The following is a 19077-nucleotide window of genomic DNA, read 5'->3' as shown; positions in this document are numbered from 1 at the left end:
GCATGTTATCAGAAAATACTGGAGGCCAATTAGCATTCATCAGCCCAGAAGCTCTACTTGGACTTTACAACATGACAGTGATCCAAAACACAAGCAAAGTCTGTTCTTTGTGTGGCAAAACCAGAACAACGTTAGCATTCTGGAGTGGCCACAGTTTTGTGGCCTCAGTTTCCTTGACACACTCGGGGGAGATCTCAAATGTGCTGTTCTTGTAAGACAACTGAGTAATTAACAGGACCTGAAGGCATTTTACCATGAGGAATGGCCAGATTTACCACCTGAGAAAATAGAGAGCCTCATCGACTGCAAGCTCTCTTTGATGCTAAACAAATCAATCCACGGTTATAAGACCTAAGGGAATGCAAACTTTTGAATGGTGATATTCAGGAGCAAGGCATTCATGGAGCAGAGTGAAAAACAAGGTACTGTTGCAGTGCTACTATGGTAGTAACCCCAGTGAGAGGGGACACATGCACATAATGTGGGACACATGGATTCGTTGGAACTTCACATCCATACTCAGCAAGAAACACTATGGGCTCAATGTTCAAACATCAGCAATAAGAAATTACTGTGACAGTTGGCATGTACTGCAGCACCCCCCGCGACCTTAGTGAGGATCAAACGGTTCGGAAGATGAATGAATGAGTTGGCATATATTGAAACAAGTCCATTTATGAACGTATTTTGTGTGTTGCTGCTGACATAATCATCTGATGTCAAATACTACATGTGCTGGATGACACTCCCATTCTGACACCATCATCCCGGAACTCCTCACCTCCAAACTTCTCCAGCTTGGTGTGTCATCTACGATCTGCCAGTGGATCCTCAGCTTCCTGATGGGACGGACACAACAGGTGAGGCTGGGAAGGACAACATCACTGCTCCACTGCTCTTGTCCCTCTACACGGACGATTGCACCTCAACACACCCAGCTGTCAAACTCATAAAGTTCGCAGATGATACCACAGTCATTGGTCTCATCATAGACGACGACGAGTCTGCCTACCGACAAGAAGTGGAACAGCTGGCGCTCTGGTGCAGCCAACACAACCTGGAGCTGAACACGCTCAAAACAGTACAGATGATCGTGGACTTCAGGAAACATCCTTCACCACAGCTGCCCCTCACACTGTCCAACTGCCCTGTGTCAACCGTCGAGACCATCAAGTTCCTGGGAATCACAGTCTCCCAGGACATTAAGTGGGAGGTCAACACCAACTCCATCCTGATGTACATCCTGAGGCTGCTGAGGAAGCATGGCCTGCCACAGGATGTGCTCAGACAGTTCTACACAGCAGTCATCGAATCAATACTGTGATCTTCCATCACGGAAAGACAAAATGTGACTGCAAAAAAGGACAAAATCTGACTGCAACGGACAGTTAGAACTGCGTAAGAAATCAACGGGAACCCGTGGCCATGGTGGCAGATGTGGAAACCATTTTCCACCAAATCAAAGTATGATCAGAAGCCGCTGACCTGATGCGACTGCTATGGTGACCAGAGGGACACACCCTGAGTTGGGTATTCCATTCCTGGGACTGAATGGTCCATCCATCCAGGTCCATTTTGAGGATGGAGGGTGGCGGACGGAAGTTTAAAAAGGACAGACTAAGCAAGGATTCAAGTGGTCTCAAGTATCAAGAAACTGCCAAGGGACGTAGTTGTGATTGTGGATGATACTTCTTTTCCTTTCGGCTTTTCCCTTCAGGGGTCGCCACAGCAAATCAGTTGCCTCCATCTAACCCTGTTTTGTGCATCCTCTTCTCTCACACAAACTACCTTCATGTCCTCTTTCACGACATCCATAAACCTCCTCTTTGGTCTTCCTCTCAGTCTCCAGCCTGGCAGTTCAAGACTCAGCATCCTTGTCCCAATATATTCACTATCTCTGCTCTGGACATGTCCAAACCATCTCAGTCTGGCCTCTCTGACTTTCTCTCCAAAACCTCTAACATGAGTTGTCCCTCTGTTGTACTCATTTCTGATCCTATCAAACCTGGTCACTCCCAAAGAGAACCTCAACATCTTCACCTCTGCTACCTCCAGCTTTGCCTCCTGTCTTTGCTTCAGTGGCACTGTCTCCAGTCCAAACAGCATGGCTGGTCTCACCACAGTTTTATACACCTTTCATCTTAGCTGAAACGCTTCGATCGCACATCACATCTGACACTTTTCTCCTGCTGTTCCAGCCTGCCTGCACACACTTCGTCACCTCTTTTCCACACTCTCCATTGCTCAGGACAGTTGACTCCAAGTACTTAAAATCCTCCACCTTCTTTATCTCTTCTCCCTGTAACCTGATTTGCTGCTCTGGTCTCAACCCCTCCAACTGTACTGCTGATGAACTTCCTATAACGGACCACTTCCTCATCTCATTTAATGTTAATGTTAGGCTCTCTTTCTCAAAATCACCCCGTGTCATCTCTTACCGTAATATTAAAGACATCAACATTATCTCTCTCACTGCAAGGATTGCCACCCTGACTCCGGACTCAGACTCCTCTCCTGATGATTTGGTTTCCCGATGCAGCGCGGATCTCACCAACACTCTCAATATGCTCGCTCCTGTCAAGTCTCGCTCTGTCTTTTTTACTCGGTCTGCCCCCTGGTTCACCCCTCATCTCCGTTCCATTAAATCCAAAACTCGGCAGCTTGAAAGACTGGTCTTACTGTTCACAAGGACATCTACACAGCTCAACTTTCCCATTACAAAGACTCCATCTCTCAAGCTAAATCACAATACTACTCTAGACTCATCTGCTTCAATACTGGAAATACTAGGACTCTCTTTTCTCTAAAAAACCATTCCCCCCCCCCCCCCCACACACACACACACACACTTTTATTCCTTTGACACCTGCAACGCTCTGCTTCTATTTTTCAGTGAAAAAGGCAACAAAATCCAGCAGCTCCTGGGCTCCTTTGTACTCATCCCCTCCTCTGACTTCCCCACCCCTTGTAAACTGCTATCCTCTTTTGAACTCCCCCATCCATCAATAATCTCAGACTTCATTATCAAATCCAAGACCTCTTCCTGTCAGTGAGATCCACTCCCCACAGTCCTGGTCAAATCCTGCTTACCCTCTCTGCTTCCCTTAATTTCAGCCATTAGTCATTCCTCACTGTCCACTGGAATTGTTCCTGTCCCCTTCAAAACTGCAGCTGTCACCCTAATCCTGAAAAAAACCTGGTTCAGATCCCAATGATTTCATTAACCCATGCCCAATTTCTCACCTTCTTTTCATCTCCAAACTTCTTGAAAAAATTGTTGCCTCTCAACTTCACTCCCACCTCACTCATAACAATTTCTACGAACAATTCCAGTCTGGTTTTCGTCCCCGCCACAATACAGAAACAGCCCTCATAAAAATCACAAACGACCTTCCCATGGCATCGGACGCCGGTTTAATGTCCATCCTCATCGTCCTCGACCTGACTGCAGCTTTTGACACCATTTCTCACCCCATCCGCCTTAATAGACTCTCTATCATAGGCATCACTCACACCCCCTTACACTGGTTTCTCTCCTATCTCACTCGCCGCTCTCAGTTCATCCAACTCAACTCCTTCACTTCACAGTCCTCCCCCGTCTCTTCTGGTGTGCCCCAGGGATCTGTCCTGGGACCCTTCCTATTCATTATCAACCTTCTCCCCCTTAGCAATATTTTCCATAAATTTGGTATACACTTTCACTGCTTCGCAGATGACACCGAGCTCTACCTCTCCAGCAAACTCGATGCCTCCCTCCCACCCTCCTCCCTCTCACACTGCCTCTCAGAAATTAAATCTTGGTTTACCCATAACTTCCTCAAACTTAACAGTGATAGAACAGAACTCCTCCTTGTAGGTACCAAATCCACCCTACACAAAGCCAACTGTTTCTCCCTTACTATTGATAGCTCTACTGTGTCCCCCTCCCTTCAGGTCAAGACCCTGGGTGTCATCCTCAATAGCTCACTATCTTTCCACTCCCACATAAATAACATAACCTGGTCCGCATATTTCCACCTACGAAATATCAATCATCTCCGTCCCTCTCTCACCCCTCACACCATTGCTATCTTTGTCCACAGTCTCGTCACCTCCCGTATTGATCTTTGCAATTCACTTCTTTTCAGTGTCCATCACAAATACCTCCATAAACTTCAACTGGTCAGCCCAGATCATCACTGGAACCCCCTCTTTTCATCACATCAACCCCATCCTCCGACAGCTCCACTGGCTCCCTGTCAAACTTAGAATCAACTTAAAATACATCTCTATACATTGAAAGCCATCCATAACCTTGCCACCCCCCATCTGTCTGATCTTCAAATTTCCTTTCCCTCTCCTTCCCTCAGGTCCTCATCCTCCCTCCACCTCTGTCTCCCCTCTGCCCGTCTCAGCACGATGGAGTGCATAGCTTTCAGCCGCTCTGCCCCCAAACTCTGAAACTCACTACCACCCAACAACCGAAATAATGATTCTCTTCCCACATTCAAATCCCATCTCAAAACCCACCTATTTAAAATCGCATACTCAGTTTAAATTAATCTCCTCTTTTATTATTCATAATTTAATCTGTGGTTTTATTGTTCTTGTTTTTGATTGTAAAGTGTCCTTGAGTGTTTTGAAAGGTGCTTAAAAATAAAATGTATGATGATTATTATTATTATTATGAATAATAATAAAATATACTAAATAAACTAACAGATAACATCAGTTTAAGGCGCACACATTGAGTGTTTGGCTTAGCTCTTCATGACAGAAGCTGATCAGTACATTGTGAGGTGAATAATATTAATTTGAGGCGAATGCTCAGCAATATTGAAATAAACGTTCAGGTCGGCTTCCCATGCTGAACTGAGACCTGTAAACAAGACCTAACATTACTCGTCAAAAACAACGCCAAATTTTACACAGCAAATAAATGGCATCACTACTATTTTCAATAGTAGTGATGCTTTATATATATATATATATATATAGATTTGATACTGTCATTTTCAATCAGATACCGAATCGAAAAAAAATATCTTGGGACAGACTCAATTTGCTTGTGTAAATAAGATGAAGGAATTCCGTACAGTTCAACAGCAATACAAAGAAAAATCTCCTAAAAGACACTGTCTGAATTACTCTTGTTCAGGGTTGTTGCACAAACCCAATTTCAATTAAGTTGGGACGCTGTTTTCAACATAAATAAAAACGCAATACAATGATTTGCAAAACATGTTCAACGTGTAGTTGAGTGAATACACGACAAAACACAGGTGTCAATGCATAGGCAACTTACATCCGTGACGGCATCAGTAATGATAAAAGGTACATACAGGTTTTGGAGTAACTTAATAGTCTGCCATCCAAGCAATGTCTTATTCATCATTACATCAAGCAAGAATGGGAAAGAAATTCACCTAGAAAGCTTCAACGATGAGTGTCCTCAGTTCCCAAATGTTTACTGAATGTTGTTAAAAGATGATGCAATACAGTGGTAAAGATGACCCTGTCGCAGCTTTTGCAGAATGTGTTGCAGCCAAAAAGAATCCAAGTTAATGATTGTTTGCTAAAAATAAAGTGTATCAGTTTGAACATTAAATATAATGTCTTTGTGGTGTTCAATTAAATATAGGTTGAAGATGATTTGCTAATCATTGTATTCTGTTTTTATTCATGTTTAGCATAATGCCCCAATGTCATGGGAATTGGGTTTGTATTATACTAAACTCTTATTAGCTTAATGTGTGTGAAACCAATCGGTTATAAATGGTTTGATATTTTACCTCACTCATGGAAGTTGGTTTTTGAATATATCTCATGGTATGTTGACAGTCGTTGGGGTTTAACACTAAAGGCATGACAAGAACTTTTCACTTAGATGTGTAGCTGACCATTTACAAACCAATAGTCCTGTAAGGCGAATGAACACTGCTTCATTGTCTTTTGGCTTTGCAAAAGGTTGGCTTGATAGCCCCTAGAGTACCAACCTTTGTCTGTGGGAAGGCAAAATTCCCAGAATGTCTTATTAGGAGATTGGTTCGTGCTAATAACTGACTGTGCTGGAGTACTTGTGTCTGAAAGGTATTCTTTCAAATTGTCAGTAACGCAGGGATCTGAATCCATGACTCCCCACTGGAACTCCGCCATGGGCAGTTTCAGTTCCAGTAAATTAGAAAGAGCTGAAGGCCCAATGGAGGAGGATGCCATTCAGGCTGACTGAGGGATTCTTTGTATTTTGTCTTTTGCAACACTATTTGCTTGGCCTTAGGGATTTGGAGTTGCTCTTGGCTTGGCTTTCTTCACTCCGTCGCTTCTGCCTTGACCGCCCTTTCTCTGCATTCAAAGCACCTGATGGGAATAAGCACATTACACATGAGCAACAAAGAACATCTGTGTGATATTATCTCTTTTTTTGGTGTGTGCTACAAAAGCACAAGAGGATATGAAGCCCTTTTAGAGAAATAAATGCATGATTGTGGATAAAATCAATATATGCTACTGGAACTCCTCCTGCCTCAAGCTTTTGTTGTTACTGTTTTGCTTTCGACTTAAAAAAGGGCAACTGTGAAGTCATTTTAGAAAATACCAAATGAAATATTTTTATATCAAGTGAAGTAATTAATGAAAGTATGCTTGAAATAGTTTTAGCCCTAAGTATTACTCAGAAGATGGTTTGCCAAGTTTACGTCACACCTGAGGAAACATCAACAGAAAAATGTTCGATGCAATATTTTCTATGCAGCCCCACAAGTCTAAACACGGAATTCTGATTAATACTGTGTTTGTGGAATTTGAATTAAGCATCAAAGTTCAGCCATTTTCACACACGTCAGGGCGGACATTTTGCTCTTTGATGTCGACTGAAAATGACACCCCAGTTTCTCAGGGCTCAGTTAATGACCAATCATGGCTGAGCTTGCGAATGCCACATGACCAAACTCGGAAAACAGGGGCTTAATTCCAGTGTCTCACAAATACATATCACTCTTTACAGGTTAGCTGAGTGATTAGCATGACTTCTCTGCCTTTTGTCTGCCGTACAGCCTCGTGAAGCTCCTTTGGATCCTCTCCGCGGAAAAAAAATGTAAAAATCTGTGATTCTCAGTTTTAATGACACACAAAGTGCTAATTTTGAGTCTAGTACATAAATTATGTAGCGGGGACACGGTCAACGGTGCAACCACTCTACCTGCTTGAGATGTTCCCTTCTGGATTGATGCGTCTTCTGAGGAGCCTTCTGGCCCTTGACTAGTTCCTGGGTTGACTCCTCCCACATTATCATTTGCCCCGCTGTTGTGATTATGTGGGACTGTTGCCAGCAGACCTGAATGATCAGCAATGCAGCACAACTTTAACCACAAAGTGCAGCACATTTTAACAAGGTTCACTGGACATTCGCATCTAAAATCAATAGGTAATCTACTTGTTTGGAAAATACGCAACACAGTCAGTCATCCATCCATCCGTTTTCTAAAGTGCTTGTCCTCATTGTGAGCTAGAGCGTATAACAGAGTTTAAAGTCTAACATCACTCCTACAATTAAACTTGTATATGCAGATTTGAGATACGCAAATCAAATTGTATATCAGCGCATTCCACACTGTATGGCTGTAATTGTAGAATACTATGACTAGGGCTGAGTGTAATGGAGTTGCTCTTCACAAACATGACATGCAAGTGTGACTGTTGCTCTTACATAGTCCTCTGTAGCAGGAAAGTTGCTGATAAATTTGCTTCATCCGCTCTATGTTGACGCGGCTGGCCTCAGCATGGTTCACCATGGGCTTTGGGTAGTGCACTCCGATGACACACTTGGCAGCCTTCTGTAGTTCCTCTGGGGCATTCCATGGATCGTAGATATATTTGGCTGGAAAGCCTCTCAGGATGGGCAAATAACGCCTAAAATAGGAGATTTTTTAAAAATGTGGTTAAGCTGACAGAATGGTCATTTTGGAATTGCACTGACAGCAAAACTGTACTGGTACGACCGGTAAGTTTAGAATGTAGCAGTGTGTAGGTTGTCAAGAGAATCAGAATCAGAATAATCTTTAATGACCAAGTATGTAGAACACACAAGGAATTTGTCTACGGTAGTACACGCTGCACTAGTATCATCATAAACAAGAAGATGGCCTTGAATGCACTATACAGTAATAGCATCTTGGGAAAAATGGCTTTCTTATATGAACACTGTCTGCATTTTAACAGCATCTTGAAAAAAAATGGCTTTCTTTTGTGAGCTAACAATACAGAGCACCGCTCATCCTTGTGTGAGTGAGTCTGTGCGTGTTAGTGTGTGTCCGCATGTGATGGAAAAGACACACTTACAACCGTAAATTCAGAGAATCTCAACACACCTAATGTAGTCACCGTTGGGGTCTGCACGTCGCCCAAATCCTACAGGACAGTAACAGTGGAAAAATTGCTGGAAAAAGGAACTGCAAGAAAGCCACATCCAACTGCCAGCATTTACACTCCAGTCCGCATCTAACAGCAACTCTTCAAACATATATACCCTCACCGGCCACTTTACCACTTTATTAGGTGCACCATGCTTGTCACGGGTTGGACCCCCTTTTGCCTTCAGAACTTCCTCAATTCTTCGTGGCATAGATTCAACAAGGTGCTGGAAGCATTCCTCAGAGAGTTTGGTCCATATTGACATGATGGCATCACACAGTTGGCGCAGATTTGTCGGCTGCACATCCATGATGCGAATCTCCCATTCCACCACATCCCAAAGATGCTCTATTGGATTGAGATCTGGTGACTGTGGAGGCCATTTGAGTACAGTGAACTCATTGTCATGTTCAAGAAACCAGTCTGAGATGATTCCAGCTTTATGACATGGCGCATTGTCCTGCTTAAAGTAGCCATCAGAAGTTGGGTACATTGTGGTCATAAAGGGATGGACATGGTCAGCAACAATACTCAGGTAGGCTGTGGCGTTGCAACGATGCTCAATTGGTACCAAGGGGCCCAAAGAGTGCCAAGAAAATATTCCCCACACCATTACACCACCACCACCAGCCTGAACCGTTGATACAAGGCAGGATGGATCCATGCTTTCATGTTGTTGACGCCAAATTCTGACCCTACCATCCGAATGTCGCAGCAGAAATCGAGACTCATCAGACCAGGCAATGTTTTTCCAATCTTCTATTGTCCAATTTCGATGAGCTTGTGCAAATTGTAGCCTCACTTTCCTGTTCTTAGCTGAAAGGAGTGGCACCTGGCATGGTCTTCTGCTGCTGTAGCCCATCTGCCTCAAAGTTCGATGTACTGTGCATTCAGAGATGCTCTTCTGCCTACCTTGGTTGGAACGGGTGCTTATTTGAGTCACTGTTGCCTTTCTATCAGCTCGAACCAGTCTGGCCATTCTCCTCTGACCTCTGGCATCAACAAGGCATTTCCGCCCACAGAACTGCCGCTCACTGGATATTTTTTTCTTTTTCGGACCATTCTCTGTAAACCCTAGAGATGGTTGTGCGTGAAAATCCCAGTAGATCAGCAGTTTCTGAAATACTCAGACCAGCCCTTCTGGCACCAACAACCATGACACGTTCAAAGCCACTCAAATCACCTTTCTTCCCCATACTGATGCTCGGTTTTAACTGCAGGAGATTGTCTTGACCATGTCTACATGCCTAAATGCACTGAGTTGCCGCCATGTGATTGGCTGATTAGAAAAAGTGTTAACGAGCATTTGGACAGGTATACCTAATAAAGTGGCCAGTGAGTACTTGGCTGACTCACCCACATCACTGAAATTTATGCATATGCATAGCCATAGATATAACATCTTATTTTCCATGGGTTTCTGTTCATTGCCAACCACAACTAAACAGGAGTTAACCTCCACCACATTTAAGAGTAATTAAGTGATGTTATTTTATTTGTGTAGTGGGACGGTTGCCGACTGGTGAGCACGTCCACTCCACAAAAACATGCATGGTAGGTTGAGTGAATGCTCTAAATTGTCCCTCGGTTTTGATAATGAGCGCGAATGGTTGTTCATCTACCAGTCTGCGCTGTGACTGGCTGGCAACGGGTTCAGGGTGTACCCTTCCCACTGCCCAAAGACAACTGGGATAGGCTTGAGCACGCCTGCAACCCTTGTGAGGATATGCAGATTAGAAAATGGATGGATTATTAAAAAACACTTTCTCAAGAATCTTGGTTAAAAATGGAAGGTTTGAAAGGGGTCTATAATTTGGTTTTCTTCGGGTACTCCGGTGTCCTCCCACATTCCAAAAAACATGCATGTCAGGTTAATGGAATTACATTGTCCTGAGATGTGAGTGTGAGTCTGAGTTGTTGTTCGTCGATGTGTGCACTGTGATTGGATGGCAACCAGTTCAGGGTTTACCCCTTGGATAGGCTGCAGCATGCCGCACGACCCTAGTGAGGATAAGCGGGTTAGAAAATGAATGGATGAATGGATGACTAATAAACACTTTCTGAAGAATCTTGGTCAAAAATGCAAGGTTTGGTATGGGTCTATAATTTGCTAACAAGGAAACATCTAATGTTCTATTTTTTAGAAGGGGCTTGGCGGTGGCTACTCTCAAGGGTTTCAGAAGCGCACCTGAATGAACTGAGGAACTGATAATTTGCTGGAACTGTTTGACAGATTTCACAATAATTTTGAAAAAGTCAGATGGTATTGGGTCGAGACAGCTAGGTGATCATTTCAAATGCTGAACCAAATTGATTATAGTTTTTGTTGATCGACTGCATCCGATACTGTCACAATAGTTGAATTGTTCCTGATTTTAAGTGTTGCATCATTTTACCTGGTTTGTGATGATGTTTGACCTGATGGATTGTACTTTTTCACTGTTTAGTAGAGTCCTAGCGCTGTATTATTAGGGGATTTGTGAGTTTGTTGACAACAGCAAATAGTGCATCAAAGTCTCCAGTTATGACCAGCTAGCCATAGTCTGTACAGACTACTGACAACATTTCTTCAAATTCCTCCATAAATGTGGCTTTTTGTCTTGGAGGTCTACAAAGTATGAATGATAACAACAATAGTCTTTGGATCACCTTTTATCAAAAGACTGAGATAGTCAAATGAATTAAAGTCACTCAATACAATTTCTTTACACTGAAATAATAATTTAAAAATAGCAGGAACTCCCCCGGCTTTTTTGCCATTGCAACATTTGCTCATGAAACAAAAATTTTGTGGGGTTGCTTCACTCAAAATAGTTCCATACTTCCATGGAAAAGAAGGCTAGAGAGAACTTAGCCTCCAAATAAAGCAAAGCCAAGGTGTGAAGCTTATGGAAGAACTGCCCCAGAAATATAGCAGGATGTCCAAAAATGAGGCAAGTGATACTGCCTAGCAAAGACTCACAGCCTTGGCTACTTGGGTGAAGAGCTACATTGGAGAACTACAGGTCAGGAAAATAAACAGAAAGTCCTCCAACAACCCAGCTAACGTGTACTCTCAGTGGCAAGGTATCAAGACCAAAACAGATCCACCCAAAGCTGTGAGAATGTAAAACTGAAAGGGTATATGTGGGAAAGACGTGTCACACAAAAGCAAGACTGGCAGTTTTACAGTCATCATAACAGTGGAAGATATCCAAGCAACCCCAATTGTTTGGGCTAACCCCCATCTCAGACAGTCTTCATTATGAAAAACCCCCAGAAGGCAGCAACCCTTTCAATCTGCTGACCTATAAACTGCCTCAGCACCACATGGAAGCTCCTATCAGGCATCAGAGCAGCCAAAATAAGTGGACAGATGAATCCGTACATGAGCAGAGCACAGAAAGGCATTGGTAATAACCCCAGGGCAAAACACGAACTACTGTACTGGTTGACAGGGCAACCGCCAAGACTGTCAAACCAGAAGCACCAACCTCTGCACTGTCTGGATTGACTCCAAGAAATCCTATGACTCAATGCCACACACGCAGCAGCTTTAGCAGGGAAGCCCAGACTTCCCTCTCCCCAGCCACTTCTTCCAGCTCTTCCCGGGGAATCCCGAGATGTTCCCATGCCAGCTGGGAGAGATAGTCTCTCCAGCGTGTCCTGGGTCATCCCCGGGGGCTCCTACCGGTGGGACATGCCTGGAACACCTCACCAGGGAGGTGTCCAGGAGGCATCCTAATCAGATGCCCGCGCGACCTTATCTGGCTCCTCTCGACGTGGAGGAGAAGCGGCTCGACTCTGAGCCCCTCAAGGATGACTGAGCTTCTCACCATATCTCTAAGGGAGAGCCCAGAGACCATGCGGAGAAAACTCATTTCGGCCGCTTGTATCCGGGATCTCGTTCTTTCGGTCACGAACCATAGCTCGTGACCATCGGTGAGGGTTGGAACCTAGATCGACCGGTAAATTGAGAGCTTCGCCTTTTGGCTCTGTTCCTTCTTCGCCACGACAGACTGATACAAGGTCCTTATCACAGCAGACACTGCACCTATCCACCTGTCGATCTCTCATTCCCTCCTTCCCTCACTCGTGAACAGGACCCCAAGATACTTAAACTTCTTTCCTTGGGGCAAGATCTCCTCTCCGACCCGGAGGGGGCACTCCACCCTTTTCCGACTGAGGACCATTGTTTCAGATATTTCAGTGCTGACTTTCATCCTAATCGCTTCACTCTTGGCTGTGAAACGCTCCAGTGAGAGTTGGAGGGCCCTATTTTAAGGAGCCAACGGTACCACATCATCTGCGAAAAGCAGAGATGCAATGCCGTTTTGTGTGTTATCAAGTCAAGTCAACTTTATTGTCAAATATGCTCTTTGTCCAACATACAGCACAGATCAAATTTCTTTCCTTTCAACCACAGTGTAAACACAGGAGAGAGAGGAGCTGCTGCGGGTACCCGCGCCACCATCAACATTTGATAGTGGCGCGCAGTTAACATAAAATAACAAAATAATACAACACAACACATGATCACAAGTGCCCGTGGTTGTCTGTTGTTGCTATTTGTTTATTTTATTTTTATTTAACATATTTATATATTTATGCCTTATGTAATTTTATGTAAATTTTAGCTGTGTGTGTTCAATGCACTACATGGTTGCACTTTGGTTGAGAGAAAAGTAATTTCATCTTTGCTGTATGTTACAAATAGAGCATATTCGACAATAAAAGCTGACTTGACTTGACTTGATAAGACACAGACAGTCATGCAAACTTAACCACTTTTCCTGCACACACTGTTGTTTGAAGCAGTTATAGATGAAAGAGGATGGAATCAAAGTGTCCTTTCACCAGTGGATCAAAGATGTCATGCTGAAAATGTGCACGCGTCTGTTACAAGCTAAGTTTGAAAGCAAACAGGAAGCTGGAGTCCATTGACGAAAAAAGAGATTGGCTCACATCTCCTGTCCCATGTAAATGCGCTTCAATTCCAAGCGGCGACTCCCAGTTCCACATACGCATTTACGCTCTGCGCTGATGCTCCTTTCTTCTCATCGTCGGCTCCACAAGCCATCTATCTGTCCAGCCGCAGACTGTCCAACAGCACCAACATTTCTGCTGAACAAAACGGAGCTGTGAAAAATGCTGCCCATTACAGGCGCAAAAAGCACAAGTGCAAAAAACACAAGCGCCCCGGTGCTGTCCAGCACCAACAGTCAAATGGCACCGACATTCCTCCCAATCAAAATCAGTGCTGGTACACGTGTGCTGCCGAGAAGGCGCAACCACCAAGCACAAATTCTTCTCCTTTGATGAATGGCCAAAAAAAAAACGCTGAAAACAGTCCACATCAGTTATGAATCGGACATCAGAGATAAAAAGGCTCGGCAGTGGAGTTTAAGTGGTAAGCATTTACCGTAGCCTAGCTAGAGGCCATCTCGGTAGCCCCGCTTTTCTTTTCATTGCCTCCGCTGACTATGGTGCCTGCCAGACCCGACACCCAGGTCCCGCTCTGCTTGGGCTCAGATAGCAAGTGAATGACTTGTGATTGAAAGACTTGTATCTCAATTATATGGATTATATTGAATAGTAACACAGTTATTGAGGTCCATATGCAGGTTATTTTGTTCAAAAGGTAAGATGAAGGACTTGTAGTTTCAACAATTTTGCAATAAAAATGAATAATCGCAATTTCAACGACTTGTATGATATAGATGCTGAGGTGAATTTCTTAGTGTTTTGTCCTTTCTGTCTTAAAAGTGAACCTGTCACATGATATTCTACAACCATGTAGATTGAAGTGTAATAAACAGTTTTAACCAAGACAGCCACAAATGTCAAGATTGATGAAGCATGGATGTCATTAAATTGAAGAAGAAATACTTATTTCAGAGCAACTAATAACTTCTCACTCTGCAACAGTGAAAATTAATAGTTGCCTCATACATGTAACCAATGACATTTTTCTCCTGCGGCATCCACCCAACTTGGGAATTGAAACTACACCACCACTATGTCTCCAGTTTATGAGCGGAGAGCATTGACCAGTGAGCTAAATTTCCAGGCCGCCGACTCAGCTCAGGGTCTGACACAGTGGTCTGACCGCAGACTGTATGGACTGTGGATCCCACAAACGCAGACAAATGACGATAACAAAAGAGGTTTATTTTAGTGATGGGTCCAGCAACACTGATGCATCAACGCACGCGTCGAGCTCACAGAGCAATCCCTGCGTCGGCGCGTGTACTGCTTCAAGACGATCACGTGACCAATACATGAACTGCATCGACGCAGGGCTGCGTCGATGCCGCAAAAGCCCGCCAAACTGTGTTTATAAGGAATTGTGACGAGCGATGCGATGGCGCCGACCGAAACAAGCCAGACCTCACCCTCGCTCGAAAAAAAATATATATTTGGGCAAAAAGGAAAACACACAGATTATCAGAAAAACGTGTCCGTCTGACTTCGAGCATCGTGTTGGCTAGACTAGCTTAGCTGTCGTCGTAGTTCAAAGCATCTTTGATATGTGACGTGGGTTGCGTCAGCACCGTTAGTACGTGCTCGCGCTCACGCGCGCACAGCAGAGGCCAGCGGACTATTACGCAAATTGTCCGCCATGTACAGCCAGCCATTTTCATCTCCTTTTGGAGAATAAGGTATTTATTCAAATCTCCTTGTCTCACCAAGTGCCTCTCGGATCTTTGACATGTCTTATTCCATTCTAATTCAAATTAATTTCATGGTAACTCCTAGTTTACTATTCACATATTTTATTCCAGGTGAAATGTCGAATTTGCCATACAGAAATATCATACCAACAAAACCTTCCTCTGCAACTACATCTGGCATGTTACTCATCGTTATAATCGAAGGACCAACACACTACTTTTCCAAACCTCTCCCACCTCGCAAAGCAGTTTCTCTGTACGCCGGCATCACCAGTGCCATTCGAGCGTGTGTTCTCTACAGCAGGGGAAATAGCATGCAAGAAACGCAACAGATTGAAATTCAAAACACTGGAGCAACTTATTTTTCTGAATAATAATTTGTGAAGACAAAGCCCCCAAGCATCCTCATTTACATAATTTTCACATTATTCAAACATATTGAATAATAAAATATGAATGCATAGATTTGAATGATATTGTATACCAGGGGTCCCCAACCTTTTTTGCCCCACGGACCGGTTTAAGTCAGACAATATTTTCAGGGACCCGCATTTAAGGTGTGGCGGATTAATACAACAAAATAATATGGTATGAGCTGCATGAAAACTGTGGTGTTTTCGAAATATAATAATAAACACAAGGAGCGTTCACACAGGTAGGATGTCGGAAATAGCAACAGTGCTATTGTGGCGATCTCAGAGTATTCAGCCATAACTTTGATCCAGTTGTTTCGAACGTACTTTTAAGGCCGCCGTCATTTGCGATCTCCAAGCAGCTTTTTTACTCAATTTGCGGGCTTCAGTGTTTTGTTTATGAGCGTCATCGGTCACGTGACCGAGAAGTGTGCCTTGACGTGAGTCAAGCGTGACATAGACGGATGTAACAGGGAATCCGGTAATTTTTCAAAATAAAACATATTTCGTATTCCGAAATAAATAAAACGGAAATAAGGCAAGATCTTTCTGTGCGGCCCGGTACCAAATGCCCTGCGGACCGGTACCGGTCCGCGGACCGGCGGTTGGGGACCCCTGTTGTATACACTTCATCATCACATCAGTCAGTTCAGTCTGTCAAGTGGGTTGCCTGCAGGGATTTTTGAAAGTCCAGCAGGTGTCAGTGGTCAGTGACACAGTATCGACACAGTATCAACACAGTGTGTCATTGTGTCAACACGCTTCATGAGGCCTCATGGACCCATCACCAGTTTATTTACAGAAAATTGAGGGACCGACAAAGTAGTCAACAAAAGGTGCTAACGAAACAAAAGCCAAAAAAAACGAACGAGAACAGAAAGCGCTTGCTAATTACAAGGAGAGAATGATCACCGAGAAAAACATAAAATAAAATGAGGTTAGCTCATTTTGTTTGACGAAACCAAGGACAAATACTAAGCTGAAACAAATACTCACAAACCCGAATTGACAATGATGAGCGACTACGAACATGAATGAGAGATCTAGGAACAAAGCACTTGGGAAAAAGCAGTGAACAAGAGCATTAGTCCGACAAGGGGGACAAGAAGTCACTGTCCTTAAGTAGGCCACCACTAGATTGCCTTGATCAGGCACAGGTGTACCGCTGAAGGGTAACGCCCCACACTCCAGCTGGTGCTGAAACACAACAAGAACAAAACAAAAGAGTGGAACATGACAGGGTCGGCGGCCTGAGGAAAATATATAATAAAAAAATGTATTCTAATAATAATAACACACACACACACACACACACACACACACAACATTTTTTTTTTCCTGCTCCGGCATCTCGCAACTTGGTAACAGTCGACCAGTTGACCGCAATCTCCTCATTGGACACTCGTGTTCTTTGACATCCAACAGATAGGCATTTACTGCCTACTGCATACTACATTTGTGTTAAGCAGTATTATCTCATAATACAAACTATTGTATCTAATCTTCATTGTCATATGTTTCAGAAAACTTTGGGTATAGAAGTCCAGATGAGGATGACCTCAACAGAAATTGTACCCCAGATTCAGAGGCACCGGACGGATCCTCTTGCAGTGAGGAGAGCAGTTCAGCACTGCTCTTTAGTGGGGACAGAGATGTCGACCAGCAAAGCCTCCAGGATCCAATCAAACCGACCAAGAGCCCCAGAAGAGGCCCAACAGGCCAAATCACCAATGTACAGCCCAATGGGAACCAGGGCCCACAAGGAAAGCCTAAGAGAAAACGTTCAGGCTCAGACTCCAAGTCAGGGAAACCTCGCAGAGCTCGTACTGCATTCACCTATGAGCAGTTGGTTGCACTGGAGAACAAGTTCAAGTCTACAAGGTACCTATCTGTGTGTGAGCGGCTCAACCTGGCACTTTCGCTCTCCCTCACTGAAACACAGGTCAAGATCTGGTTCCAGAACCGCCGGACAAAGTGGAAGAAACAGAACCCTGGCGCTGACACTTCTGCTCCCACTAGTGCAGCTGGCACTGGGGGAGGAATAGGAGGTGCTCTGGGGAACCTGAGTCCACTCAGCCCATCACCTCCAATCAGTGGACATCTCGCCATGCACACAGGCTATGCATCAGGCCATCATCACCCTTCGGCGGGCAGCCTGGTCCAGCTTCCTTTCCTCACTACCAGCCATGTTCTATCCCCATTCATGTTGGGGACACAGAGCTATGCTGCACCTGCCTTCTACAGCTCCCACCTGTAGACACACAAATACAGGAAACACGTGCACACTGAGCCAAGAGATTGACATCTTTCAACATGTGAATAAATATATAATTTCTTCAACTCAGCTTGAGTTTTCAATTGTTATAATGTCAAAGGTTGATTTTTACAGGTCATTTTGAATGAATGTTAATCTCTACAGGTATATAAAAGTGTAAATAGTTATAATGCTTTAGCTCCATATTCTGAATGCTGTTAAACTAAGACAAGCTGATCTGTCCATAGCTGGGTTTCCATTGCCCTTAGAAATGTGCAAAATGCAAATTGTGCAATAGCATACTGGTAATGGAAACAGAAAATTCCCCACAAAAAGTTGCAAAAATGTTTTTTATGATCTCATGAGGTGATTTTTGAGACATGTCGATGTAAAAGTATACCTCGAAAGTGTAATGAACAATTTTTTGCATTTTCGCCAGTCATATGACCTGGTCACGTTCATAGGGTGGGACGGAGTACTCCAGCCCCTCCAGCAATAACATGCAGTTCAGAAACACCTCCAACAGCCACAGCAATGAGTGTTGGATTGACGGAGGACTGCTGGGGCCAAAGGGAATGGGGGTTTCCCGGGTGACCCCATCAATCCAGATCATCTTAACAAGGGCAGATCGAACGGCACATCCCCGTGGACTCCTGACACCCGTTAGTGGACTGGTCCGGACCCAGGTGGAGCTGAGGCAGCCGGGCTGGGAACAGGTCGCCCCGTCCAAGTGGAGGGCACAGCGAGCGCTGCCCTAAGCCACGGGTGAAGCAGCAAGGTCTGGGCAGGAGAGCGCTGCCTCCCCACACCACAGTCATCCCAAGCCTTGACAGCCTGTATCTGTTGCGGCGCACATCGGCGAGGGAAGTGCGCCCAGCCATGCCCCGATGTGGGGGTCACCGTGGAAGGAGACACTGTGCTCCCTGGGGGTCCCCATACCCACTGAGTTAATAAAATTTCCCGTGTAGATTGCACAGGCCCCACACGTTTATCACTCGACGGTTTTACACCATGTCATGAGTCTCGTGAAAACATTTCATGAGATTTTACAAGAATTACAAGATCTCATGAGATGTGATGTTACTCTTCATTGGAAATACCTTCACGTAGCAATTGTAATTTTCTCAAAATTGTACAAGTATCACTTTTATTTTGTGAAAAACTGTAATGGAAACCCAGCTTATAAAACTGTACGGAAACTGGATGTGATAAATCACTCTAGGAATGACCAGATCTATTATAAATCCTGTGTAGCTTCAGCAGTGCTTTTGTTTGGCCATTTTGACCAAGGTGCCACAGGCAAACTGATACGCAGCTCATATGGTTACGTCTTTGATAATAAACTGTGACTAATAGCAAAAGCTGGTCA

General features: G+C 44.2%; 2 protein-coding genes across 2 annotated transcripts; one reads left to right on the top strand and one right to left on the bottom strand.

Moving 5' to 3' along the window:
• Positions 1 to 4976: 4976 nt before the first annotated feature.
• Positions 4977 to 8504, bottom strand: LOC109526565 (cryptochrome-1-like). Its single transcript, XM_019887906.1, has 4 exons — positions 8346 to 8504; positions 7685 to 7887; positions 7178 to 7312; positions 4977 to 6336 (listed from the first exon to the last, which is right to left on the bottom strand). Exons 1-4 carry the CDS (start codon positions 8495 to 8497, stop codon positions 6239 to 6241), a joined length of 588 nt encoding a protein of 195 aa, XP_019743465.1. The 5' UTR covers positions 8498 to 8504; the 3' UTR covers positions 4977 to 6238.
• An 8454-nt stretch (positions 8505 to 16958) lies between these two features.
• Positions 16959 to 19046, top strand: nkx1.2lb (NK1 transcription factor related 2-like,b; the record flags this gene model as incomplete). Its single annotated transcript, XM_019887907.1, has 1 exon — positions 16959 to 19046. A coding segment is annotated over one exon (753 nt), but the record flags the coding sequence as incomplete, so codon positions are not given.
• Between the last annotated feature and the right edge of the window lie 31 nt (positions 19047 to 19077).

Source organism: Hippocampus comes, unplaced genomic scaffold (genome assembly GCF_001891065.2).
Source record: "Hippocampus comes isolate QL1 unplaced genomic scaffold, H_comes_QL1_v1.1 scaffold309, whole genome shotgun sequence".
NCBI lineage: Eukaryota > Metazoa > Chordata > Actinopteri > Syngnathiformes > Syngnathidae > Hippocampus > Hippocampus comes.
Note: the sequence above shows the minus strand (reverse complement) of the source record. Positions and strands in the feature narration are given on the sequence as shown.